The sequence below is a fragment of the Zootoca vivipara genome, chromosome 3, assembly GCF_963506605.1.
Source record: "Zootoca vivipara chromosome 3, rZooViv1.1, whole genome shotgun sequence".
In the NCBI taxonomy this organism is placed as follows: Eukaryota; Metazoa; Chordata; class Lepidosauria; order Squamata; family Lacertidae; genus Zootoca; species Zootoca vivipara.
Window position 1 is genome coordinate 96528337 of NC_083278.1, and position 26746 is coordinate 96555082.

The 26746-nt window shown below is 44.1% G+C and overlaps 1 protein-coding gene across 4 annotated transcripts; it reads right to left on the reverse strand.

Annotated features, from left to right (window-relative positions):
* On the reverse strand, nucleotides 1-26746 carry SERTAD4 (SERTA domain containing 4). 4 transcript variants are annotated; one of them, XM_035111259.2, is made up of 4 exons: nucleotides 26623-26746; nucleotides 12085-12373; nucleotides 8063-8178; nucleotides 1-1498 (listed from the first exon to the last, which is right to left on the reverse strand). In XM_035111259.2, exons 2-4 carry the CDS (start codon nucleotides 12356-12358, stop codon nucleotides 731-733), a joined length of 1158 nt encoding a protein of 385 aa, XP_034967150.2. In that variant the 5' UTR covers nucleotides 12359-12373; nucleotides 26623-26746; the 3' UTR covers nucleotides 1-730. The 4 variants fall into 4 exon arrangements, with proteins under 4 accessions (XP_034967150.2, XP_034967149.2, XP_060129011.1 ...); XM_035111258.2 differs by lacking the exon at nucleotides 26623-26746 and adding an exon at nucleotides 13036-13624; XM_060273028.1 differs by lacking the exon at nucleotides 26623-26746 and adding an exon at nucleotides 12634-13022.

A 26746-nucleotide genomic window follows, 5' to 3' on the forward strand; every position in this document is an offset into this window, starting at 1 on the left:
AAAACAACAACTTAATTTTCACCCTGGAAAAATTAAGATTAAAAAGTAAGGCACCAAAGAAATCCTGCCCTTTATAGCAACAAACCACCATAAGGCTCACTCATTCTTGCAGCTTAGCTGAAATCTGTGCATGTGCTGGAACTGTTTGCTTCTGATAAATATTCCACAAAGAGGTTTTATTGCAACCAATTGGGTCAGTTGAACCAGACACATAAATACATCCGAATGGTTTCAATACTAGATAACGAAATGGTTGTTTTCATCTTCAACTCTCCCTAGTCTTTCTCATGGCCATAATTCTTGGGCAAGAAGTAGAACTCCCCCTTTGCTGGTAATAATTTGTTTATCAGATATATAATTAATTGATACGCACAAAGGAGATTTCTTTTAATACATGTCAGACTTCCCAGGGGCCTAGGTGAAAAGGGTTGTGTTTTCTCCGTCTGGTTTATTGGTTTTCCTCAGCGACAAAAGCTAAAATACACATTGCAATTCAACTGAGCTCTTTATGAAGATTCCATATATGTATCAATAGTTCTGCGATGCAAACCATACATACATACATACGCTCCTACGCACTCTGCTGCCAAGTCCTATCCATGAAGCTTGTGATATGATTGTATTGGCTGTATAAAACTATCAGAAAAATTCATCCGGAATGGAATATTGTTCGATAAATTCAACATGCTTGTGCGTGCTTTAGAACTGCAGTTATAAATATGAAGGTGGTTCATATTTTACTTCCTTTACTGCAACATATTTTGCCACCTGGTAAGCATTCCCTTTTTCGTAAGGATTTCTTCCAAGTTTCGGTCATGTTGCTCTTGTCAGCACACCCCGCCTCAAAATAATCGTAACATTTGCTTTTACATGCAATTCCATGGTCGCTTTTCATAGGCTCCCAATCCCGTTCTATATCGTGGCTTCCTTTCTCATTGGTTAATACAGTCTTGTCCTGGTTCCCATGCAGCCCAGCATTAGTAATGAAAATTTCATTGATGTGTATCTGATCATCGCTCCGGTAAACTGGGGTACTGCCAACACCATCTTCCACCTGTTGAGAACAACTTGGCAAAGATATCGAGGAGGAGGAGGAGGAGGAGGAAGAGGAGGAGGAGGAAGAAGAAGAAGAAGAAGACGAGGAGGAGGAGGAATTTCCCATTGCAGAATTAGCAGACAATGGCAAACTTAAATAGTGGCTGCTGCAGTCTTGGTAAAAACAGCAGGTGTGGATCTTTTCGCAGTCCTCCCTTGCCATCCGAAGACGTTTTCTATAAGGACAGTCATGAGAAACAAACCACTCCTGGGCAGGGCCCCCCCCAAAGGAGCAAGCAGGGAAACACCAGTTGTTTTGCATGATAATTTCCCCATGAATTCTCTTCATTAAATTGTTTATGAGGACGGATCTCCTTAAGTAGACTTCGGGGTCGTCAATGTACTTCAGTTTTTCTAAAGACATGTAAAGGATATGTGCCCGCTCCTCAAAGACAGATATCGTCTACGGATGAAAGAGAGGAGAAAATAACAACAAATTGTTAATTTGGGAGCCACCCAGAGTGGCTGGGGAAATTCAGCTAGATGGGCGGGGTATAATTATTAGTTAGTTAGTTAATTAATTATTATTAATATTATTATTATTGGTTTAATGCAGGTCAGCTGAAACATGTTGTTGAGATTCTACCTGTCTGACCATCATTTAACACTTAGGGCAGTCATATTTATTTTAAAACAGGGGTGCCCAAACTTTTTTCAAAGAGGGCCGACCAAAGTTTCTGACCTTTTTTTTAGGATTGAAGTTGTTGAGCTTTTTTGGGGATTCCCCCCCCCCCCCCAGAAATAAACTGCCACAGGGCCCAGGTTAAACCAACCGGCAGGCTGGATTAGACCCCCCCCCAAACAGACTTTGAACATGCCTGTTTTAAGACCTCTCTACCCCGCCCTCCAGCACATTCAACTCCCCCAAACCAGTAGCTTGTCATTACCAAAGTGTGGCCCAGGAAAGCTAGCTAGTCAATAGCCAAGATCTGAAGGAATCGAGACCATATATTCCCAGGAGAAGGGCTTTAGCCTAGTCGCAGAGCATCTGTTTTGCATGCAGTAGGTCCCAGGTTCAATCCCTGGCATCGCCAGGAAGGACTGGGGAAAGACTTCTGTCTGAAACCCTGGAGAGCTGCTGCCAGGCAGTGTACTGAGCTGATGAACCAGTGGCCTGAATTATAATAAGGCAGCTTCCTATGTTCCTGTGTTCCGGTGCTGGGATATTGACATTTTTCAATGTTAGTTTAGCTGTGAGGAATCTTCTTGAGCCAAACTGTCTCATTGTGGAGCATAGTACATATGCAGAAAGGGGAAAAACTGAAACAAACCAAAAAATTATCTGTACTTTGAGCAGTACCATACTTCCTCCAACAATAGTTAGCTTCCACGGCAGGAAAAAAAAATTATAATGAATAAATGACTCAAATGAGATTTGCAGGAATGTGAATTAACCAGAGGGTTAATTTAACCAGAGATGTTTTTATGGGGGGGGGGCTTCTTTCCTTAATACACAGGCTAATTTCATATCCATAACAGACTCTCAAGAGACTCTCCTTCCTTGGAGGTTTTTAAGCAGAGGTTAAGCAGATGCCGCCTGTTGTGTATGGTCTAGTTCAGATTCCTGCATTGCAGAGGGTTTATCCAGCACTACAATTCTGATACAGTGGTACCTCTACTTACGAATTTAATGCGTTCCGAACGCACATTCGTAAGTCAAAGAAATCCAAGATGGCGGGCGGAGCTCCGTTCGTAAGTAGAGTCATTCGTAAGTAGAGGTACCACTGTACTATGAACTCAGCAACCCTTAGGTATCTATATGTTCCTATCATAAGGCATAGAGCTGTCTTTCTGTTTGCCAGAGGGACTGCAATCCTGCAGGAATTCATGCTGGGAAAGCGGGGAGATTACTTTCACCATGTTCCCCTTTTCTCTGCAGTCCCTCCCCGCAATGGTTTTCTAGATGGATCCAAGAAGCATTCCAGGGAAAGGATGGTGATGGACATGGCTGGAGCCTCCATTGGTGCTTCACTGAGCAGCTTACCCAACCTCCTCCGCCCACCCCCCCCCCAAAAAATGTATTACAAAGAAAAAGAAAAAGTAATGTGGCAACAGGTGCTGACACTGTGCCTGCTTCCTGCTGACCTTCTGCCCTATCATCTGCTGCTGCTGCTGCTGCTGCTGTCTCTGGTGGTCATTAGCCCCCACCCCCTGCCCCCACCCCGGTCTGCGGGTTCCTCGATTTACACCACAAAGTCCTAATGGCACCACTGTTTTCTTCCTGTCACCTGATGGTACCACTGTCACTTTCTGTTTTATGAAGTGGCTTCTTGCCTTAACTGTGCTGTTTGCAAATGAGCAGAAGCAGATACAGAAGACAGGAAGTGATGTCATATATTTCTTTATGCAGCAGGCTAGAGTAGGGGAAAGCTCCAGAGGATTCCGTCAAGTTCAGAAGCTTTGGTGAAGGAAGTGTGGGCTACCAGCCTATAGATTTGCTCTTGGCACAATTGCCTCCTTTCTTCCTCTCTTTTTAGATTAAGATAAGCCAAAACATACGCAAATAATGTATGAGAAGAAAATATATTCCTCTCTGTGTCTTGTTTTTCTTGTTCTGATTTTCCCTTGTGGCCAAAGAATTTTGGCAGAGAGGAAAAATCTTTCCTATGGAGATAATAAGGATATTTTTCCAACGGTCCATTTTTCTCATAGCCTCTCTCAAAACAATGCCGCATCCCTTCCCTTTGAGCAAAACCTTCTGCACATCTTGACAACACTTCCTGAAACTAGTTCCAGGCTTTGCACTATCCCACTTTGGAACAGAATTCATTATTAATTTCTAACAAACAGCTATTTCTAAGGGAAATATGCAATGCAAAAAGAGCATGCTATAAGTGAAAAAAGGATGAAGTACTGGCAATTAGTTACCCAGCTTCAGAAATATTGTTTCTGAAATAAACGCAGTTTTATTCAAGAAGTTTATTGTATGCACTCGGTGGTGTTTTGTTTTTTTAAGACCTCTCATGGTCCCTGGTTCAATTGCAGTCACTATTGCCATGACTAGAAACCAACAAATATCTGGCAGGCTGCAAAGCTTTCTGTGAAACTATCTACTGGTCTCTGTCCAGTTCCCAGTGGAAAACAATCTGCTTTACAAAAATCACCATCACATTTGGCAACCTTACTTAGCAAAAAGGTCATGGTGCACATGAAGCATAGAATCCAACATTCCCCTGGGTTTAAAGCTTAATTTTCCAGATGTCTGGGCAATATGGCAATCTTGCAATGCTCTTATCCATTAATTTGCTCTCCATAGTATATTTTCAGTAGGCTGAAAAGAAAAATCTAAGTTGCAAGGTCTGCAAAATTGCTATCTGATCTCATGAGGGGTGGGAGTGAATAATGAATTAGGTAAGGACTGTATATCTAAACAGTAGGTATTCTGTAAAACACTGCCTTCCTAATACTGACACCTACTATGATTCAGAAACTAGAACTAGTGATCTGCAGGACTATTCCTTTACAGTAGCACTTTTAGCTATACAGTATTCCATTTCCTTTCATTCACTATGATGAGCTATTCTGTAAATCTGCTTTTGGGGAACAAAGTCGCATGTTTTTGTTTCAGTTTTTTAGCTTAGCCCATTGTCTCTCAAACATTACTCAGCTAATGCCACCAGGAACAGCAAACAGGTAAATGTGATGGTGGTTTGTTTTATTTCTTGCTCTGGAGCATTGTTTTATGAGTATCCTGAAGCAAAGCTACATATTACATTAAAACTTCCCTTTGCAGACGTTTTGCCCCTGTTTGGAATTCGTGGGATATAGTAACAAGGACAGTAGCTTTTGCTACGTGTCCCAATGTATGTGAATGGAAAACAAAGTTGCTTTTTAATGTTATTGTGGCTTTCTGAATGGCAGAGTAAAATGTAAAGCAATTGCCTGTCACAATAAATAAACACCTAACCCTTGAACAATAACAGAAGGGGAACAACTGGATGCTATGGAAGGAGAATAATTATCATTATCAATATCAATTAAATTTGTATACCACCCTTTGTCCATAGATCTCAGGGCAGTTCGCAGCATAAAAAAGACAAAATATATACTAAAAGTCATAGAAGTTGGCTCTGCTCAGATCAATGATGGGTGAATTCTTCTCCCTCCTCAGCAGGGTCCGCGCACCCTATTCCTACTTTTCAAGAGGATTTACTGACCCTCAAGAAAAGCTTTCAAGGGGCTCAGAGCAGGACACTGGGGAGAAAGTGATGGGAAAATCCCCTTTTGTAAACTTCCTTCCATCTGTGGTTCTCAAAATCCAAGTCACAGTATACTGGGATTTTCTCAGGGGTCCAAAGAGATTTGTATACATTACAGGGACAGAATAGAAATTCCACTTCAACATGCAGGATGATGAAAAGCCATCACGTGTAGGTGACAATACTAAAAACAAAGCTAAAAAATCATGCTCACAGTTGACTAATCAATGGCTCAAAGTGGCTAACCAAATCGAAAACCAAAACACATCCTGCAACATTTTTATTATTTTTTATGGGTTGTGTTGTTGTTGTTGTTGTTGTTGTTGTTGTTGTTGTTGTTGTTTTGAAAACCCCACATTAACAACATGTGTTTGTGCCAAAGCATGAGGCATATTCCCTAGTCAATGTGTTTAGGACTGCAGCCCCAAATGGCACAAGAGGCTTTAGCAGGACATCCATGCAGTACACTTTCTAAGACTGATCTAAGCCAGTTCTGCAGAGGGACATGAGGGAGGAGCAACTCTGCACCACGATTAGAAGAGGGTAGCCTTGGAGCTCCTGCCCAAAACATATCTGCTTGCTGCAGGGCTTATGCCAGGGAAAGTGTGCTCAGGGGTATGTGAGCCTCAGGCAATGAAGGCAAATGGCAGCACTTTTAATTCAGTCCAGCGGCCAGCTGGCAATCGGTGTGAAAAGGCTCCTTGGCACATGTATCATACTATTGTTGCGTGGACCGTGGAGTGTGAGAGCAAGCAGCAGCATTGTAGTGATGCATGTGGGAAAGAGTACTTAAATGCAATTGCTTCCTGACCACCAATGCACAGCCATTCTAAGATGTAAACTGGCCCTCATTATTCTTACAACAACCCCTTAAGGTGGGCTCTAGTTGGGTGCAAGGAGCTGAAGGTTAAGGATGTCCAGTGTGTTTTTGACTGAGTTGAGATTTAGCTTGGACATCCGGCTCATGATTCAGGATCTTCCCATGCTTCCATACCATTCCTTCCCTCACCATCAGTAAAATCTGGACCAGGCATTTCCCAGATTTATCTAAATGGGATCAGTCAGTCCTTACCCAGGATATTTTGCCCAAGTTTCATCCTACAATTTAGGCCAGATGAAGCAGCCTACACCAGGCAGTAGATTTTGGGGCACCATTAAATAACAGCAAATTCTCATATATATATTTTTGTTGGTATATATATATATATATCCATTGGACTTTGCCTCAGCCTCCAAAATGTTGGCTACCACCATCTTTATCTGCTAGGTCAGGCATCCCCAAACTTTGGCCCTCCAGATGTTTTGGACTACAATTCCCATCTTCCCCGACTACTGGTCCTGTTAGCTAGGGATCATGGGAGTTGTAGGCCAAAACATCTGGAGGGCCGCAGTTTGGGGATGCCTGTGCTAGGTAATGGAGATTCAATATTGTGGGGGAGGAAGATCATGCAATGTAGCAGAACTGGGAGAGGTAGCAGTGGTGGCAGCAACAGGACGATTGCAAAGGGAGAAGGAGCAGATTGCAAAGGTGGAAGCTCTGCTTTACTCCTGGTGTTTCCCTTGGACAGCATGGGCATTTGCCATCCAGCAGATCGGGAGCAGCAAGAAGAATGCCAGGAGTGTCCCAGTGAGGGCCAACCCACGTTCCATCTGCCTCATCCAGCATGAACCTGAGAGCATTGAAGTTTAGAGCACATGGCTGGAAGACTATTCAGATGCATTGCTCAGAGACATGGGATCATCCCACAGAGAAGTAGCTCCCATCTGGGTACAGTGGTACCTCGGGTTAAGAACTTAATTCGTTCTGGAGGTCCGCTCTTAACCTGAAACTGTTCTTAACCTGAGGTACCACTTTAGCTAATGGGGCCTCCCGCTGCTGTTTTCTGTTCTCATCCTGAAGCAAAGTTCTTAACCCGAGGTACCATTTCTGGGTTAGCAGAGTCTGTAACCTGAAGTGTCTGTAACCTGAAGCGTCTGTAAGCTAAGTATGGAGACACTGAATGGTGACACGAAGGAGGGACCTTATTATTGAATTAATTCTTATGGATTTAATAGGTTTGCTGTACTACTGTTTAGAGGTGTATGTGACTTTAATTTGTGTTGTATTTTTGCATGTGTTATGTTTTCATATATTAATTACTCTGGTATGTGGTCTTAACAGAGGTGTTTGCTATGGACCACTTTGGGTTCCTCCCAGGAAGGGGGAAATGAAACATAGGCAATAAATAAAATGAAATGCATTCCAACAACCAGTTTGGGTACTCACTGAGGAGCAAAAAGGAAATGTGCTCCAAGACTCATTGGGTATACAGTCGTACCTCAGAAATTGAACGGAATCCATTCCAGAAGTCCGTTTGACTTCCAAAACATTCAGAAACCAAGGCGTGGCTTCCAATTGGCTGCAGGAAGCTCCTGCATCCAATCAGAAGCTGTGTCGGACATTCAGGTTCCAAAGAACGTTCGCAAACTGGAACACTCACTTCCGGGATTGTGGCATTTGGGAACCAAAACGTTCGACTCACAAGGCGTTTGTCAACCAAGGTACGACTGTATAAGCGTTCAGGGTGTCTATATCTGATTGTTGTAAAGAAAGCAAAAGTGACAGCTATTCCGTTCATCATACTAGTTGAGTGCAAGTGAGGGGAAAGCAGATACAGATTTTTTATTTTAAAAGCCATGCCTGGGTTGATTGCTAGCTGGGATCCACATGTATGTTGCATTCGGCTTCAAGGCAGAAGGCTTCCTAAAGATTGCTCTCTGAAACTTACTTTAGGTGTACAGCTGCTGAGTGGGGGGTGGAAGTCCTCTTCTTCCACATATTTCCTTTTAAAGTACGTGATCTTGGATGTTGTTGCAGGATTTGAAATTCCTCTGTGGTGAGATCCTGTGAGAAAATAAATAGCATGTAGCAAACTGTCTGAGGTTCCCCCCCCCCACTCAAAAAAAAGTAGAAGAAAAACATTATCCGTTTCTTCCCCAGTGCATCAGAACTCTACTACATATTTCTTTATATGCTTATGTAGCATTAACAAAACAGAAATTTGGTTTAATAATAGTTTTTTGTGACAAAATGCTGTAGGCAATGAAGGGTTGTGCTGCAAGACCGTTTAGGAAACAAGTCTGTTTATTTAAGCACAGTTGTCACATGAGCTAATGCATCCTCTGCATATTTGACTTCAAGGAAACATTCATTCTGGCTGTTCAAGCCATTTGAAAAACTGCAACGTTCATGGCTATACTCTGTAGTAGTTCGAAGAGTTAGACAGGGCTGCTTAAGTTTAATGCATTGGCATAGCTGCCAAGTTTTTGCTTTTCTCGCGAGGAAGCCTATTCAGCATAAGGGAAAATCCCTGTAAAAAAGGGATAACTTGGCATTGGTAGTAAGTATTAGTTGCTGAAGATTTATAAGTTTGGCTTAACTTTATTGGAAAAGGCTAAAACAACTCTCCAAATTATTGGGAAGGGGAATTCTTAATGGATGTAGTTAAGTGGGCTGCTACCTGTGAAAATTAATGTCATGTTAATCAAGAATTTGATTTTAATTGCTAAAGTGCCAGAGCTTTTTTAGCCCCCCCCCCCAAAAAAAATTTAATTCTTAACAACAGTACACTTGCATCACCCTCCTCTGACAAGAAAAAAATGCTGGTCTCATGGGAAGACAAATCCAATTTGTAATTTATTTATCAAATAAGCATAATTTGCTGTAATAACCAACTTGGGATGATGCCCTTTAAGCCCAATAGAAAGGAAGTTATTTGGAACAGGTAGCCAAAAATGTGATTACTTTGAGCTCTTTTGAGACCAATGGATACTGTAATCTAGCCTGGGTCACAATACTCCAATCAAACCATATGCTACCATTGAGAGTGAAATTTTAATTACTGCCTAGCACTTAATATGGCCACCTGTTTGGGGTTTATTGCATTTTCCTCCTAGTGTTAATTTCAACCTCCAATAAATGATGCGCAAGACAAACTGGGTGGCATCTAGTTTCCTTTGCAGCAGAGCACCCCCAAGTCTACATGTGGCATGTTAGTCAGTCATTTAGTTAGTTAGTTAGTTAGTTAGTTATTAAAAATACTGTACTGAGCCAACAAGCTCATGCAATGGCTGCAGGCAAAATATAAAAACATTTAAGCAACACCAGTATTGAAAACTAGCTAGTCTACAGTTACTGTTATCAATTTAGAATTTTGATCTTAACCTCCCCCCCCCCCCAAAAAAGGCCTTTTCTCAAATATATTTAGAATCAGGCCTTTTTAGGTAGCCAAAGAATAGCATTTCAAAGCAAAGCAGACTAAGGCTGCATACACACCATATATTAAAAGTGCACACATCCACACCAAGAATCCTGGAAACTATAGTATGTTAAGGGTGCTGGGAATTGTAGCTCTGTAAGGGGTAAATTACAGTTCCCAGGATCCTTTCGAGGGTGTGTGTGCTTTAACTGTGTGTTGCATATGCAGGCTCAGTGTCTTCAAACACGCTGAAGAAAACACAATTTGCCCTTCCACATCTATAGTTACTTGTAAGTAAGGCCTAGCAGAGTGTTTCTCAAACTTGAGTCTCCAGCTGTTGTTGGACTACAGCTGCCATCATCCCTGACCTGCTAGCTAGGGATGATGGGAGTTGTAGTCCAACAATAGTTGGAGACTCAAGTTTGAGAAACGCTAGCCTAGCGTATCCAAGTTTAGATGATCATCTAAACAATGGCTAAGTGATCAGGAACAATCTCTTTGGGTAACTTTGGGCTCATGCACTCCCCTCTCCTTTCAACCTTCTTTGTATTCAAGCGGTGGTGCCTTAAAAGCTTCCAATTGTATTTCATAACTCTCCACAGCTCCACATTACATCAACATCTGGGGAGTTTTAATTTTAAGCAGAATTATTCAACAAAACTGGATCTGTCCGATCCTGATTTGTTTTAACTAACTTTGGCTAGAATAAACCATAATTCCACAAGCAGTTCCATACTTCTCTTGTTCTGTGCATAAGAATAGAACGAAAGGGATTATCTAGACCAACTTCTCATCTAGACCAGCTTCTGACAACTGGATGGGGCTAATGGGGGTTGTAGTCCAAAACATCTGGAGGGCACCAGGTTAGCAAAGGCTGCTCTACACCATGGGACCATGATGTATTCAAATCTTCCCATAAGTCATAGCATTGTCCCTGAAATCCACAGAGTTTTGCCCTGATCTCAGGTTGCAGATAGGACATGTTGTGGAAACCTAGGGCCTACATGTCGTATTAATTGTGTGGCTTGCAGCAGTATGGGGGTGGCAATTTAATCCTAGTTATGTAGGAGCAGGGAGTGGATTTTCATGTGCATCAATGGGCACTTTTTTCTACCGGTATGTCTATTTGTAGTGCAGGGGATTTCCCAACCCCCCAGGATTGCACTTGGGGAGAAAAAGGTTATACCTCCCCTGTGCTGTGCACTGTGGCCCCAGTGGAAATCTCCTACAAGCCATGCCTAGGTCTACATTTTTAAAATATATATATATTGACAGCCACCCAATTGATATAATGTGTAAGGCATTCAGCGATGTGGAAAGGATACTCTGTGTGCCACTAAGAGACTGCAAATACAGTCGTAAATGAGGTCGAAAAATAATCTCTAGACCATATCACTTCAGATTGTAGGTAGGAGCTCTTGTGATTAAGTTCTCATCCATTTGCCACTCCCTGGGGCCAAAAAATAAAGTCCTTCCAAAAAGAGGCATGTCAGGGAGAGCAATGGCCTACATTGATCTGAATGGCATCCCAGATTATCTACCTGGAGTTTCTCTCTCTCTCTCCCTCCCCCTCCCTCCCTCCCTCCCTCCCTCCCTCTCTCTCTCTGTGTTACCTTGTACAGAGGAACATCAATCATGTTAATTCCTACCCCTAGCCTGAAGTAGCATCATCTAGACACAGATTTGTCGCTTCATCTTCTGCCTGTGAGGACTATGCCCCAAAGACACTCTTTTGTCTTTATTATTCCCTCTTATGCTCTGGGACTCCTCTGTACCACCAGAAGCAGGCTTTGGGATTTCGTGAGTCCCTTTGATTTTTTTTTTTTACTTTCAAAGCCAGCCACTGCAAAACATCTATTTCCTCTGGTTTGAGTCAGGGCACCTTCAGTCTTTGTCCCACACTTATCTCCCGCACCGGAGGGGCTCAGAGTGAGATCTTAACACCTGCAAAAGTGCATTGGAGCAGGTGGTGCAAAACTACAGTAGCCTTCCCAGATAACTAAAATCCTAATCCTTAAAGCAGTTCTAAGTGGCTGGAAAAGATGCTTTTGCCCTGACAATTCGCCCTGGTAACTGAACAAAGCCTTCAAGTGCAGAGATAGTGTTCTTCTTATGTACCAGAGGCTGGGGAGGAGGACAACAACAATGGGAGGTTCTTGTCTTCAGACCTGGCTACCAGCTTTCCAGGAACATCTTGTTTGCCCCTGCTGGAAAGAGGATACTGGACAAGGTGGGCATTTAGGCCCTTATTCAGCACAGGATTCATCTAAAGCTCCCTGCGTGACCTTGAGCCCTCAGTCCCTCTCAACCTGACCTACCTCGCGGGGTTGTTATGAGGATAATATGGCGTGCGCTCAGGGGGGAGGCCATATGTTGCCTATACTGTATCTCTTTCGAGTAAGCATCCAATGATGATTACTTGCACACACGCACACACACACCACTGTTGTTATTTTGGAGAAAGAAGCCGGAGATGGTGGTTTGATGCTGATGCAACCGCCTGCAAGCCCTTCCTTGGTGCGGAGTCTCCCATCCCTAAGCCACCTCCTTACCTGGCGCCGGGGGCTGCCCAGCCGCTGCCCTGCTGTCGTTGCTCGGCGGCGGCAGCGGCTGCGCTTGGCCCGGGTTGTTGTTGTTGTTGTTGCTGCTGCTGCTGCTGCTGGCGGTGGCGGTGGCGGTGGCGGTGGCGGTGGCGGCGGTGGCTGCATCCGAGGCGGGGCTGCTCTTGCTGCAACAGCGCGACTCCCACAGCGGCTGGAACTCGGCGGCTCCTTCGGAGGAGACAATGGGCTCGCAGAAGCTGCTCAGGGGCAGCACCAGAGTCATCGCGGCGCCTCCGATCTGCAAGCGGAGACAAAGGTAGAGCGCGACCCGTCAGGTCAGGCAGGCAAGCAGCCGCCCGCCCCTTGCCCTGCCCTGCCCTGCCTTGCCCGAGCGGGAGCGGCACCAGCGGCCATTGCGTGCCTGCTCCCCGCAGTCAGCCTGGCATCTCGCTTCGGCTGCTGCTCCTGCCGCTGCCAGCGAGCGATCCTCTCTCTCTCTCCCCACCCCAGCCTCTTGCTTTGCCTTTTCTCACCCGGGTTTTGCCCTCTCGCACTCACGCGCTCCAGCTTTCACGCGCTCGGGAGCATACTCCCTTCGCCTTCCTTGTCTTCACTAGGCAATGATTCTGTCTCGCACTCCCAGCTGCCCTGGGACCACACACGCTCCTGCTGAAGGGGTGGGCACCAGACCCAAAAGCTGACCTTCTCCGAGCGCCCCTCTCCAACGCACTTGGTTGGAAGTAAGTGCCGCTGATTCCGGGGGCCCTTACTTCCAGGTAAGTGAGCTCTGAGCACCGCCGCAGCCCCTTCCACTCAGAAAGGCAAGTCTTCTCCCCACCCCGCCGCTTCTTGCTTGCTTGCTGACTGGCTGCCCCCCAAATCCCTTCGCCGCTGCTCTCTGCGCTCCGGCTCAGTGGCGATCCCCTCTTCCTTTCCTGAAAGAAGAAAGTGCCAACAAACCGATTCGAGGGATGCTCGCAGATTGCCAGATGATCACTTTATTCTCTCCGCATACTCTGCCGGTCTCACTCCCGCAAACACAGCGACCTCGCCAACGACATTGCATACATGTGTTGTTTCTTATGTGTGGCAGGCAGGCAGGATTTTCTTTTTTTTTTCCCTTCCTTTATTTTTCCCCCCTTTCTTTCCCCACTCCTCCTACTCCTCCTCCCTTCTTTTTTCCTTCCCCAAGCGAAACAGAGCGAGACTCTTAGGTAGTTGTTTCCACCAGCCCCGATTGGGCTGAACTGGATCTGCCTCCAGTCAAAACACGGAGATTAAGACAGAAAATTGGCTCCGGTTTCAAGCCGTGAGTTGCAGTCCCACAGGAGCCAAGCACAACATCAGTGGAGCAAGTAGAATATTAAACAGGAGCAGGGACTCCGGGGCCGGAGCCAGGCTGTGTGAGCTCCCCATCCAGTCCCATAGCAGCGAGAGAGGGAAAGAGGGCGAGAGAGAGAACTTTCTGAAAGAGGCAGGCAAGGCAACCCGCATCACAATGCGCTTTCTACACTAATTCACCTACCCTTTGGCACAAAAGCCAGGCGCTTCCCCCATCTTCCCCTGCGCTCTCCAAGAAACAAGAATTTTTGTTTTCTTTCTATATATTTCTCAAGTCAGGACCGCTGCAGGAAGACAGGGGGGGGGGCAGCAGTTGGAAAGGGAAATGGATAGCCAGCAGCATGTTACAAATTAAAGTCTGTCTGGAGAAGATTGATGAAGCAGGAGGTCAAGACTTAGAACAATAAGAAGCAAGAAATTTTCGAGACTGGTTGTACTCCAACCGTTGGAGAAGCCCCTTGCTATTTCAACTGAGTGAGAGGAGGGATTGCAGTTGCACATAGCACTGGGGCCAAAAGCGAAAGACCACCTTTTTGAAATTTCCAGATACTAATGGTTAACAGATCAAGCCTTGCAATATTTCCACCAGCTTCAGGATGAAAAATGTGAAAAGGCTATTAAGTGCTCCAGATTTAGCAGCGGGGCTCCTTAACCTATTCTGTTGTCTAGCAGACTGCAAAATTGTCATTTATCCATGGATTCCGTTGCATAACTCTGCATTTGGAAGCTATGCGTCTGAAATATATTCCTTTCTTTCTTAGGGAAGTCCATCCTCACTCAAACTACCCCCAGCAAATTAGTTGCAGTTAAGCCCCTTTGAAATTGACGGGGCTTAAGCTACTCACCACTAACTTGATCCACACTGATTTCAATAGGACTTAAGTATCACTAAATTTTCTGCAAGTAAGATCCACATGTTTTTGGGTTTACTATTTGTCTTACGTAAATATTAAATAAAGTCATACAAGGGAGCCAATTCATTAATGGTGAAAACAGAGGCACCCACATTTGAAGCTGCAGTATCTCCCTCACTGAACCGAAGTGGCTAGACCACACAAACTCTCTAAAACACTACTGTTGAATGCAAAGGTTTTTTCATGATGGACAGTCTTCAAAACTGACATGAGTCCATCCATTTTGGTAGAGTAAAACCAGTATAGATTTTCAAACACAAACCACAGAATCATAGAATTGTAGAGTTGGAAGGGGCCACGAGGATCATCTAGTCCAACCCCATGGCAAGGCAGGAATATTCCACCCAATATGAGGATTAAACCAACACAACCCTGAAATTAAGAGTCTCATGCTCTACCGACTGAGCTATAGTGAACATCATAAAGAGTGGAGACCAGATGGATAAATGCGTAGAAACCTATTTTACTTCATACATGTGTTGCCCTTGCTACATCAGGCCTAATAAAGATCTTATTACTTGCATTACAGCTCTCTAGCACAAAGGGCACGGATGGCACTGTGGTCTAAACCACTGAGGCTCTTGGGCTTGTTGATCGTAAGGTCAGCAGTTCAAATCCAAGTGACGGGCTGCCAACCTAGCAGTTCGAAAGCATACCAGCACAAGTGAATAAATAGGTACTGCTGCGGCGGGAAGGTAAATGGTGTTTCCTTGTGTTCTGGCACTCCTCACGGTGTTCCGTGCACCAGAAGCGGTTCAGTCATGCTGGCCACATGACGCAGAAAAGCTATCCCTTGGCCTGAAAGTAGAGATGAGCGCTACATCCCATAGTTGAATTTGACTTGACTTAACCATCCAGGGGTCCTTTACCTTTTTTACCTCTCAAGCACACACATTTTGTAGGCAACACACTGAGAATCCATTCCTCTAAACTGTTTGATTGCTTCTGTAACCTGGCACATTCCTATGCATGAAGTAAGTCCTACTGAATTCAATGGGACTTCTTCCCAGTAAATGTACTTCCCAGCATGGTACTGCAGCCTTAGTGAGGAGGTGAAAGAGAAATATTAGGAAAGATTGCAAAAGGTGGTACAGTATTCAGAAATACCGGGGGTGGGTGTTACAATAACTTTTTGCATACAGTAGCTTTTTGCACACATAGATTAATCCAAAACAGTGGAGAGTTTCAGAATCTATTACATGTTGGAACACCTCTGCTATTCCAATGCTTCCGGCTTTTTAGTTCTTTGCTAAGTAAACACTGAGAAATCTTCAGTGCCAAACATTTGTTCAATTCGTTACATTTATCTTCTTTGTAATTTTTTTGCAGTCTGCAGATTGTTGTCATATATCAATTTGCTGTTGTGTACACTGTCCCACTTTATCACACTAACTTACACAGAGTGCCATGTTGTTCCTAAGGAAGAGTTTTCAGAAGCCAGCGTGAACTACTTAAATTTCTGCTAGGTAGAAAATTCACATCGCAATCTATGCATGCTCACTCATAAGCAAGCAAGGCCTTTTCATTTCACTGGGACTTCCTCCCAATTAAGGGTACATAATGTTGTGCATCCAAGAAACCAATTCTTATTTCCAGGAGTGTCTACAACCACTACTGATTTCACACACAAAAACCACAATCAGAAAATATTATTTTAATTGCCCACTGCCAAAGACTGCTGCATGAACAAATGCAGAAGATTGAGCACTAGATTCCCAGGGCAACCCCACACGTTTTTCTACCTGTCTTCTGAGCAGTGAAACAGCAGCAGCTCTTTGCATGGCTGATTAGCAAAAACCCCAACTTAACATACCGTTCTTCAGTTGCACTGCACAAATTCTCTTGCTTTGTTTGGCTAGTGCCAGAAAGGGAGAGGTCCCAGCGCCTGTCCATATATTAGCTATTCCAAAAAGCTTTTCAGCAACAAGTGCTGGCGTGCCAAACCAGTGAGCAGAACCTGATCTTAGTTCCTTATGTCAAACTTACCTAAAAATAAGCCTGCAAGGGGTTTTGCCCAGGAAACAGGGCAGAGCTGGATGGCCCAGTCCCATTTGCAAATACATTGCAATTTCGGCAGCGCAAGTCACTGCTTGCGCCAGTCGAGTTACCAAGGTGTCATGGAATCAGAAGGCAACCTGAACCACCAGATTACAGCACATTTAATACATTATTGCAAATAAGTCTTCTCAAGACTGTGCCTGGTGGATCAAATACTATATTTATGAAATAATTGTAGAAAAGTGTCATGATTTGTTAAACCCCACACAGAACCCTTCTGGATCAGATGAAGGGCTTACTTGGTCCAGGACAAGGTTCCCTCAATAGTCCACCAGATATTTCCAGGAAGCAGAACCTAAACTAAGAAATTGACTAGATTATAGTATCATAGAGTTAGAAGGTATCGTGGGGGTTATGTAGTCCAACCCCTGCAATGCAGGAATATTTCTGCTCGAGGCTCAAACCCATGACCCTCAGATTAAGAGTCCCACTCTCTACCAACTAAGCTATAGAGATTCGCAGTAATCATAAGATTCACAGTAATTATTATATACTGCCAAAAACATCTATTATTATGATTAAGTGTATTTGAACACAGCACTTGCAACAGTGGTACCTCTGGTTAAGAACTTAATTCATTCCGGAGGTCAGTTCTTAACCTGAAACTGTTCTTAACCTGAAGCACCACTTTAGCTAATGGGGCCTCCTGCTGCCGCCACGCCGCCGAAGCACAATTTCTGTTCTCATCCTGAAGCAAAGTTCTTAACCTGAGGTACTATTTCTGGGTTAGCTTGAGTTTGTAACCTGAAGTGTTTGTAACCCGAGGTACCACTGTATTGAGAAAGTAAAGGGGTGCATCGAAAGATACTGCTGGGCAGCTGGGGTGCAGCTTTTTCCTCTTAGCCATGCCTAGGGACAACCACAGTCTACATACTTTTGTTCTGCAGAATTCAGCAGACACCTTTGAAGACTAAGCCAATCCCTTCATCTGCCAATCAGTGGCCCACATTCTGTCTGTTGTTGGGATGCAGCATGGGATTAAATTTTAGGCTTTTAGGCATGTGACAAAGAAAGAGAATGATGGAAGCTACTTATTGCACCTAAAGATTTCCATTAGTGTGTCATATAGAAAGTTGTTATACGACATCAGCTCCATAGTTCTTGACATTTAGTTATTTACTGGTAATGCACCCCTATCCTTATTTGTAATGAAAGGATGGGAAGTCAGTGCACTACATATTTTCTGCAAAGAAGTGTAACATAAAGCCTTGATTTGTGGCTAGATCCATGCTTCAAAATCTGTTTGCAAAGCTTTGTGTGGTATGGAAACCAGGCCATTTTAATTTTTTTATTAAATCCAGCTCTTAATCCTTAGGCTACCACAGATTTTGCCTGTTGCCAGCCGAATGCATGCATTAAGAGAACACCTTGAGGCATCCAAAGCAGCCTGAAGGTTAAAATGTCAGACTCCTATTGCATTTATGCAGTTCTACTCAGTAAGAGGCTACTATGCAGTGCTATATTGTTCCATTTGCTCACTATTCCTTCAGCAACTACTCCATTTTCACTCACTATTCCTTTGGAGTCATTATGATGCTAATGAGAGAACTGTAATGATGCCATTCACAATGTCAATGAAAAAGGGTCTTTATGCATTTCCAGAATGCCACTAAAACAGAAGTTAAATTTAAAATGCTTGTTACAATAATGCTGCAAATCTGACTAAAATCCCTAAAGGCCAAAAAGTAAAGGTGGAAGCAATGCTTGGTATTGGTAGGGCCTCATTAGTTACCCTATATTCTGTGGAAACAGCATGCGGTATTGCTAATTCTGAAACTCTTTGATTTCTTAGTTGTATGAAGCCATTATGCTTACCTGTGCTTATAAGAAAATGCAATGGGATTTACATAGCTGGATGGAAGAATATTTATTTGTAACAGTTTGACAGTTCTAGTCATTATTTTATTTTATTTTAAATTTATAATCTTCCTCCCAGCCCGCTAGGACCCTAAAGCCAGCTGCTAATGGTGATGCATCATTTTATTAGGTGACATACAATTGGGTACCATGTGAGATAGTGTCTTCACAAAATAAGAAGCTGGTGAGAGAAAGGCAGAGATGGACAGCATTCGAAACTCCCATTGTTCTAGACGCATTTTGTGACAGGGAATTTCATTAGTGATAAGCAGTTTCTGAGTTCTGGGCACAGTACTGCGCCTAAGATTTCAGAATAAAACTGAAGAGTGGAAGGAAAGGAGGACCTTTTTCTGCCTCCCCACTTCCAGCTACTCTCTGAAGACTGGAGAACTAGACCATGTGAAAAATGAACATAATATTTTAGCTGCAGTTCATTCATTTTCAGCTTTGTATTCTTGTTATTTAAAAAAGCACGCCCAGACATTCCGTTGTTGCGTCCGTAACCTAGGTTTAAGGTGCCATTCAGCTCCTAGCTTTCATATCTCTGTTTCTAACACTGAGGATGGATTATAACCTGACTCATCCAAGTGGTCTGGAAACGATCCATAATGTCTGGATAATTAGAAATGTGGGTTTGTGGGATTAGTCACTGAATAATCAAGGATACTTGTGTTGAATTCTGAAAACTATGCATTACTATGGATATGTCAAGAACACAAGTAGGTTGTTTTTTAAGCAGGGAGGGTCTTCTCAATTCATTTAGAGTTGGAGGGTTGGGTATCACATCCACACCATATATTTAAAACACATGGCTTCCCCCAGAAAATCCTGGGAACAGTAGTTTATCCCCCACAGAGCTATAATTCCAAGCGTTCTTAACTACAGTTCCCTGTATTCTTTGAGAGAAGCCAATTGCTTTAAGCATGTGGTGCAGATGTGACCTCTCTCATTTTTTGCATGTTTACAAGACATATCATGACTAATGAGGAGCACTATAAGGTACAAAACTGTGATGCTGGACCATACGGTACATTCTGCAGCAATGGGAAAGTGTATCTATCTATCTATGTGCACTTTGTCCATCTACAAGGGGGCACTCCAGACTGCCACTTAAATTGACACAGGGCCTGTACTGAATAGATTCAAATCGAAGCTAGTTACTAGTAGGCACTTCAGCCTTCTATTTTAGGCATAAAGGAAAGGAGACAATTGTGTCGCTTCACCCAGTCCACCAGACAAACGCTTACACACTCTAAAGACTAGCAGAATTTATTATGGCATACCTTGCATATGGTGAAGCTGGCTTTTAACCAAAAAGTATATACCGGGCATTTGTCATAATAAATTTGTTAGTCATTAAAGTGTCACAAGGGTCCTTACACATGCCATTTCAGAACAAACTCCAGGGATGCTTATATGGTATCTTACACATTAGTTTGTTCTTGGTACCTTGATTTCCTTTTAGCAGGTACTTGAGCTCACTTTCCTGGGTTGCCATTTCTACTTGTGCACCACTGTACCATCACAATGGAGGAAGCTGTGTCTGATGTAACTATTTACAGTCCGTATGAAATCTGAGAACCCTGGTATTATTATATTTCCTCCTGAATTCAGGCATGGTGTGGCATCTACTACGAATAATAAAAAGACATGATCAATGTGGCATGTTTGCTTTCAGTCAAGGGTTTTACTTGATCTCACATCCCATCTATTATGCAATTCAACATGAATGTAGAATTTTGCATTGATTTCAGAACCACACCTTCTGAGAATCTCAGCTTTTGTTTTGTTTTTTCAATGTACCATTTATATCTTTGGAGATAGGCTGAAGAACGTGTGGTCAATGGGTGGTTCATTGTCAGAAGAAGCCAATGTGAGGAGGGGTAATAAGAACCACTGAAGTTCTATGCCTCAAATCCTTTTCCCAGACACAGTCCAGAAGCCTATTCAGGAGAATTAGCAAGATCAAACTTTGCCTGTACTCCTGGCATAGATTAGCCACCAGAGAGACCAAGGCTGTTTTGATGAAGAATGCGGGCCCAAAGCCAGACTGAAATGGATCCAGATAATCAGTCTCATCTGAGTGCCTGGATTGTATGGCAACTCAAGCACACTGCCCAAGAAAAGATTTGCTAACAGACAAAAGTCACTCAAATCCTTGGGGTCCAAAGCAGGGGTATTTAGAAGTGGTCTCACCACTAACCACTTCAAGGTAGCCAGGTAACCCCCTCTTTCAAGGAGACAAAAGTCATTAATTACCTCCTAGACTTGGCCAGTGATCTCTCCTGCTACATGTTAGTTAAAGGTAAAGGCAAAGGGACCCCTGACCATTAGGTCCAGTCGTGACCGACTCTGGGGTTGCGGCGCTCATCTCTCATTATTGGCCGAGGGAGCCGGTGTACAGCTTCCAGGTCATGTGGCCAGCATGACAAAGCCACTTCTGGCGAACCAAAGCAGCGCACAGAAACGCCGTTTACCTTTCCAACGGAGAGGTACTTATTTATCTACCTGTACTTTGACGTGCTTTCGAACTGCTATGTCGGCAGGAGCTGGGACTGAGCAACAGGAGCTCACCCCATCGTAGGGATTTGAACCACCGACCTTCTGTTCGAATTCCCACAACAGAATGAGCTTCTGTTGCTCTGTCCCAGCTCCTGCCAACCTAGCAGTTCGAAAGCACATCAGTGCAAGTAGATAAATAGGTACCACTGTGGCGGGAAGGTAAACAGTGTTTCCGTGTGCTCTGGCTTCTGTCACGGTATTCTGTTGGGCCAGAAGCAGTTTAGTCATGCTGGCCACATGACTCAGAAAGCTGTCTGTAGACAAATGATAGCTCCCTTGGCCTGAAAGTGAGATGATCACCACAACCCCATAGTCTCCATTGACTGGACTTAACCATCCAGGGGCCCTTTACCTTTTTTTACCTAATCAGTTATGGAAAGGTTGAGAACATAAGTGATTGGCCAAGCACCTCCCCCCCCCCCCATCTTCAGGCCTAAACAATAAATTCATCCAACAATTCAGGACTATACACTGTACTGGAGATGTCTATAAGATGGATTACAGAAAAGTAGCATCCAAGTCAAGGTGAACATGAGCAACTTTTACGTTTGAAGTCACAGAGGGACCACTTACATCACTTTGCAATACAAAGTGGAAAAAGCCCTGAACCACTTGGAAAACTCAACTGGATGGCACTGCAATGGAGGCTGAAAGGTGTTGCTCCTTGGCTTTCACCATCACCATAGATTTAGAACAAGCTCCAAAAAATGAGCTCTTACCTGTGTTTGGTCAGACTCAGTTCAAATTTTCTGTCACTGGCATTCGAGCCACCGCCACCCCAAACTGCTTTGTAATAAATAATAAATTGGGATAAATAAATCAGGAAGATGAACAGGCTCTGTTCAATGGGAGAGATTGCTTAGGAAAGATTGTGTCAATCACCAGGGTCACCTCCATATCCCACAGAGAGAGTTAGGCTTTGACAGTACCAGCCATGCTAACTGGAAACTCCCTGGTGGTTTTAAGTAATTGATCTGAATCCATCAATCTCTGGGGGGTAGACCCTCCTAGTAGGTCTATCCATGTAGAAGAGAATGGTCAGCAGGAAGTGAACTGACAATTACATCTTCCATTTTCATATCACCAATCTTCCTAACCAGTTGAGAACAGCGTGTCTAGAGTCTCACCCACAAGAAACATTAAGCCAAGACACATTAGAACAGCCCCATGGTTGTGGAGTGGCAGTAACAAAAGCATGGTGAGGGGGGGAAATAGTGGATATGAAATGTTTGTCAAATCTTTGTGTTTATAATACTTATACAACAATAATTTAAAAATGCAGGTTGCCCCTCCAAGTGCATTTTGCATCAGAAATGTGTTTCATACGAGACAGGTGGAAAATTAAAAGCTTTAGGTACAGTATTATTATACACTAGCCCAAGTTTTAAAAAGTGAGAGGTGACTTGATTGTCTAGGCCAGCCTGAAGAAGAGCAAGTTTAAAGGCAGATGGCCCAATAGGAGGTGATAAAAGAACAAAGAGATGGAGGAAATGGTAAAGTGGAAGACTAAAGAAAGCAAGGCGAATGTAGACATATGTGAAAGATAAGTTACACAGGTTCTTTAGTTCTCCCATGTCAGTGCTGATCTGACTGGCAACATAATTATTACTCAATTCATTCCTGTTAAGTACTACTCTGGAAATGTAGATAACGACTGGATTACACTTGTATTATGTTCCAAAACCAGCACGAGGGTTAAAATCAAGTTCGAACATTGAATCACCAATCTAGTTGCCAACAGCTTCATGCTTCAATATTCTGGAGGAAAAAATAAATTACTGATCTTCTAAAGAAGTCCAGTGCATCGCGTCGTTGTCGTCGCCCCCCCAAAACCAGCTGTTCATTTTCCCCACCCCAAAAAAAGAAATACAAACATTTCACTGCTTCCGCTGATGTTTTTAGTGCAAGAAAAATTATGAAGTCAGTGAGTGAGCTGCATGAGCATATAAACCTCTCCAGAAGAGAAGTGTTTAACTCCATCTTTCGCTATTTATGAAATTATGTTACTTAATATTTTAAATTTATAAGTACTGTGCAGCTATGCTTTTTTTCCTTCAAAAGAACAACAACCAAAAACCACATTTCTGGCTAAATATTGTTCTATTTTAAATATTTGCATATCTCAGATTCCCTACCCCCCACCTCACCCCATATATGGAACTGCATTATATGAGTCCAGCCAATGACGCTTTTACCTTCAGTGTTCACCAGGTTCAGACACAAGCCCTTACATATATGTTTTTTTCTGGATATGAAAGGAACTGGATCTGATGGGTCACACATGTGAAACATACACTACTACTTTTTTTCATCTTATACCACAGATGCCTTGAAACCACTTTCTTGAGGCTATCATTTTGTTTCATTGAGAAAACAAATCATTCTGGGGTGTTTTGGGTTGTTTTTGTTTTTTTTAAGAACCTGGATTTTGTGTTTCTAGTTTTCCTAAGTATGGCCTCAGGATCTCATTACTACTCTTCTGAGATCCCTAGAAACAGCTGTTTTAAATAGCTTGGTTTCCTGCACTTTCTTTTTAAAGTGTTGGGGGGGGGGTTAATTAAGTGATAATTAAGCAATGGGCTGTACTAATTGGCATCACTCCCATTCAGTTTTCTTAGAAACTACCATTAGGAAAAGATATAACATCAATAATCATAAGAAATAGATTTGTGTGTGTGTGTGTGTGTGTGTGTGTTGTGTGTGTGTTTTAAATCAGGAAAGAGAGGCATGGCAAGCATTAAGCAGATTGCTCTTAATAAATCACTCTAGTTTCTCAATACAACATTGGTATCTAGTATCTACTTCCTTGCTGAAGGTGGAATAGAAAGGTCACCTCTTTATGATAGTTTGGAACATGAATTAATTTACAATTAATTAATGAATTAATTTTTGCAAATGCATTGTATCTAGGAAGCTGGGCTCCATTTGGTTTATGGTATGATGAGATATTAGCCAAGAACCTGTCAGTACTTTGAGAACAGTAAGTTGCTTATATATCTCTAAGACTCTTAACCAAGCCTCAAGTGCTCACTGCCTCACTTTAACGGCCATACTAATGGCAGTGCTGATATTTTTTAGTTTCAGTATGTTCTTTTGAGTTCAGATTTTTAAAAGCATTCTGTTTAGCACTTACATGTTCTTGGATTAATTTGTGACCAGATAATCCTCCCCGCCTCTACCCTTCATGGACCCAAAGTTGCATGGATGACTAATCTTCATGTAACATTTTCACGTGGAGGTATTCAAGCAATGTGCTTGCTTTAAAAAGTCTATAAAAACATAGAACATTTATGTGGGAAACAGTCCTAAGATAACCTAACCTGCAAAACAATTGCATATCAAGTGGGAGAAAAGTTCTAGCTGTTATATAGTGCATCTTAAGTTTTCACATCGCTGTAATTAATATGCATTGTTCTTGTGCTGGAATGGTATAAAACTTAAAAGAAATTGGGTCAAGGAACTCTGAGTGGGTTGACAAAGCAAACCACTCCTCTTAACAAAGACCTCTAAAATCACAAGATGGTTCTCTTGATTCTTTAATTATTCTTTTAAAAAGAACTACCAATTAAGGTTGCCTTTCCAACTGACTCTGAACCCTAATGCAGCAGTACACAAATGTCACTGGTACAATAAATTAGATGTTTTATGGGTTAATTACATTGCCGCCTTCTCTTCTGTCCACTGAATAATGCAAACAAAACCAAAATAAGTGTTTTGAAACAAAAAGCAAGTTGTCTTCACTGTAGCCTGTGCTACTTTCCATGAAGTTTAAGAGCTATTATTATACTTTTACAAGAACCCTTCTAAGGGAAATAAACACCAAAGGTAGGATTCCAAGGAAATGACTCACAAATATTGGCAACAGGCTTCCAAAATTGAATCCAGTCTTTGCAAAAGTCTGCAGCAGCTCACTAACCCTTCCTAGTTCAAAGCAGGCACTGCAAATGAAAATAGGAGCTGCTGAAGTGACTGTTTAATGTTCCCACTTCTGTATTCCCCACCCTATAACTCCCCACCTCAGGGGCTTTGCTTAAGTTGCCGTTTTTAGCTCCAAGTTGGGAATTTTTTTAATGATTGAGTCGTTGTGGCAACCGGGGAAAATGGGAATCGTTTATCTTCCTGTGCTGAGGCACTGCAGCAAAATATTGCCGATAAACACATCCACAAATTGACAAGGACGAAAAGGGGACAGGGGAGGGGGCTCAAGTAAAAAACCAGGTTAACACCCACAACCCTTGCATAGCTGCGCATGGGATGTATTAAGAAAAGTGATGCTTCCGAGTTTTCTTCCGCTCCTTATTTATTTACATGGCACCGTATTGGAGATCCTTGCATTAGAAGAGGGAAAAACGGGGAAGGGGGAAGGGTTCGGGCAGCTGATACAGTCCACATTTTTGCAAGTGGACCAAATGAGCTCAGCGCCTTTCGCCTCTGGTACGCTGCCTTGTTTGTTTTTCCGTCGTCTGCTTCAGAAATCCGCCTCTGAATGCAAACATCCAGCCCACCCTCTTGGCGCGTTTGCATTGGCCAGCTATTCCCCCCTATGGATTTCCTGCACAAACGGTGCATTCCAGCTGCAGATTTCTACCAGACCACCGTTCCCCACACCTGGCCACGACTGTTACCCACCCCAAACCCCATTGAAGGCTGTGGACACCACCCCCACCCCCACCTAATTGCATTCGAGAGTTTTACCCAGCCCATAAAATGGGTTCGCCTCCATACATCCCTGCTGGAGGAATTCAGTTGTGGTATTGGTGTGTGTTCACACGTGCATCGGGGAGGCAAGATACACGTGTATCTTAATCACTGCACACAGACACCCCTCTAGCCATGAGAGGCTCTGCCAGCCAGTCACAGAGAGCCTGAGGGGAGCAACTCCTCGGCAGCTCCCCCCCCCCACAAGGGATCCTGCTCATTGTATCCGCCCTGGAGCATAAAGAGCCATCAGGAGGAGGATGCTTCAAGGGAGGGCTGGCGAAGGGGCGCCTTGTCATTACAACTCAAGTGGCCCGGTTATTTATAACACCGCGGAAAGAGTCGGGAGCTTCTGCCTAATGGAGAAGCTTGGCACGGCGCGCGCGCGCTCTGGCAAAGGAGGGAGAGAGGGAGGGAGGCGGGAGCGGCGAGGGCAGAGCGGCTGGTTTCCCGCTACTTTCACCCTTCCTCAAAAGACGAGAGGTTGCCAGCTCCCGCCGCCTCCACCATCATCACCCCCTTCTCCCCGCCCTCACCCCCACCCCGGGCAGAAGCTGGGGAAGAGCGCTGGTTGCAGCAGGAAAGAGGCAGCTCGCCTCCCAAGGTGGAGACCCCACACAAACACACGCCGGTCACCTCAGCCTCCCCCCACCCTGCCGCCCCACCTTCCCCTCAGGAAAAGGGCGCCAGAGCCACAGCAACTGCGTCATGTCCCTCCTTCAGGCGGTCACTTTTGAGCCTCAGCAGCTTATTCCTCCTCCTGTTCCTCAAGCGATTTGGAGGGTCTCTATCTCTCCCTCCCTCTCCCCTTTTCTCTCACACACAGTCTTCCCCGCCTCAGCTGCCTCCTCCTCCTCCATCTCCTTCCCCCCTGTCCAAGGCAGCGCCTGAAGAGCCATCCCTGTGCTGGGAGATAGAGCGCCAGCGCGGCCGGAGCGAAAGCGGAGCCCATCTCAGGGGCGCCCTTTTAACCCTGGGCAGCAGCAGCAGCTGCTGCTGCGTCCCCCGCCGCCCCAGCCCCCTTTTCCCCTCCTCGTCCTCGTCCTTCTCGCCAGACGCGCTTCGGGGGCCACGCTGGCCGCTTCAACCCTCGACCCAGACCGCAACACCTCCTTACCCCGCGGCTCTTTGCGTGGCTTGGAAGCAGCGGCTGCGGCGGCGCTTGCCTCGCTCCACGTCCCGCCGGCGGCCTCTCTCAGGCTTTGCCCTCAGTGCCCGCTACTGCTCCTGAGGGTGCGAGG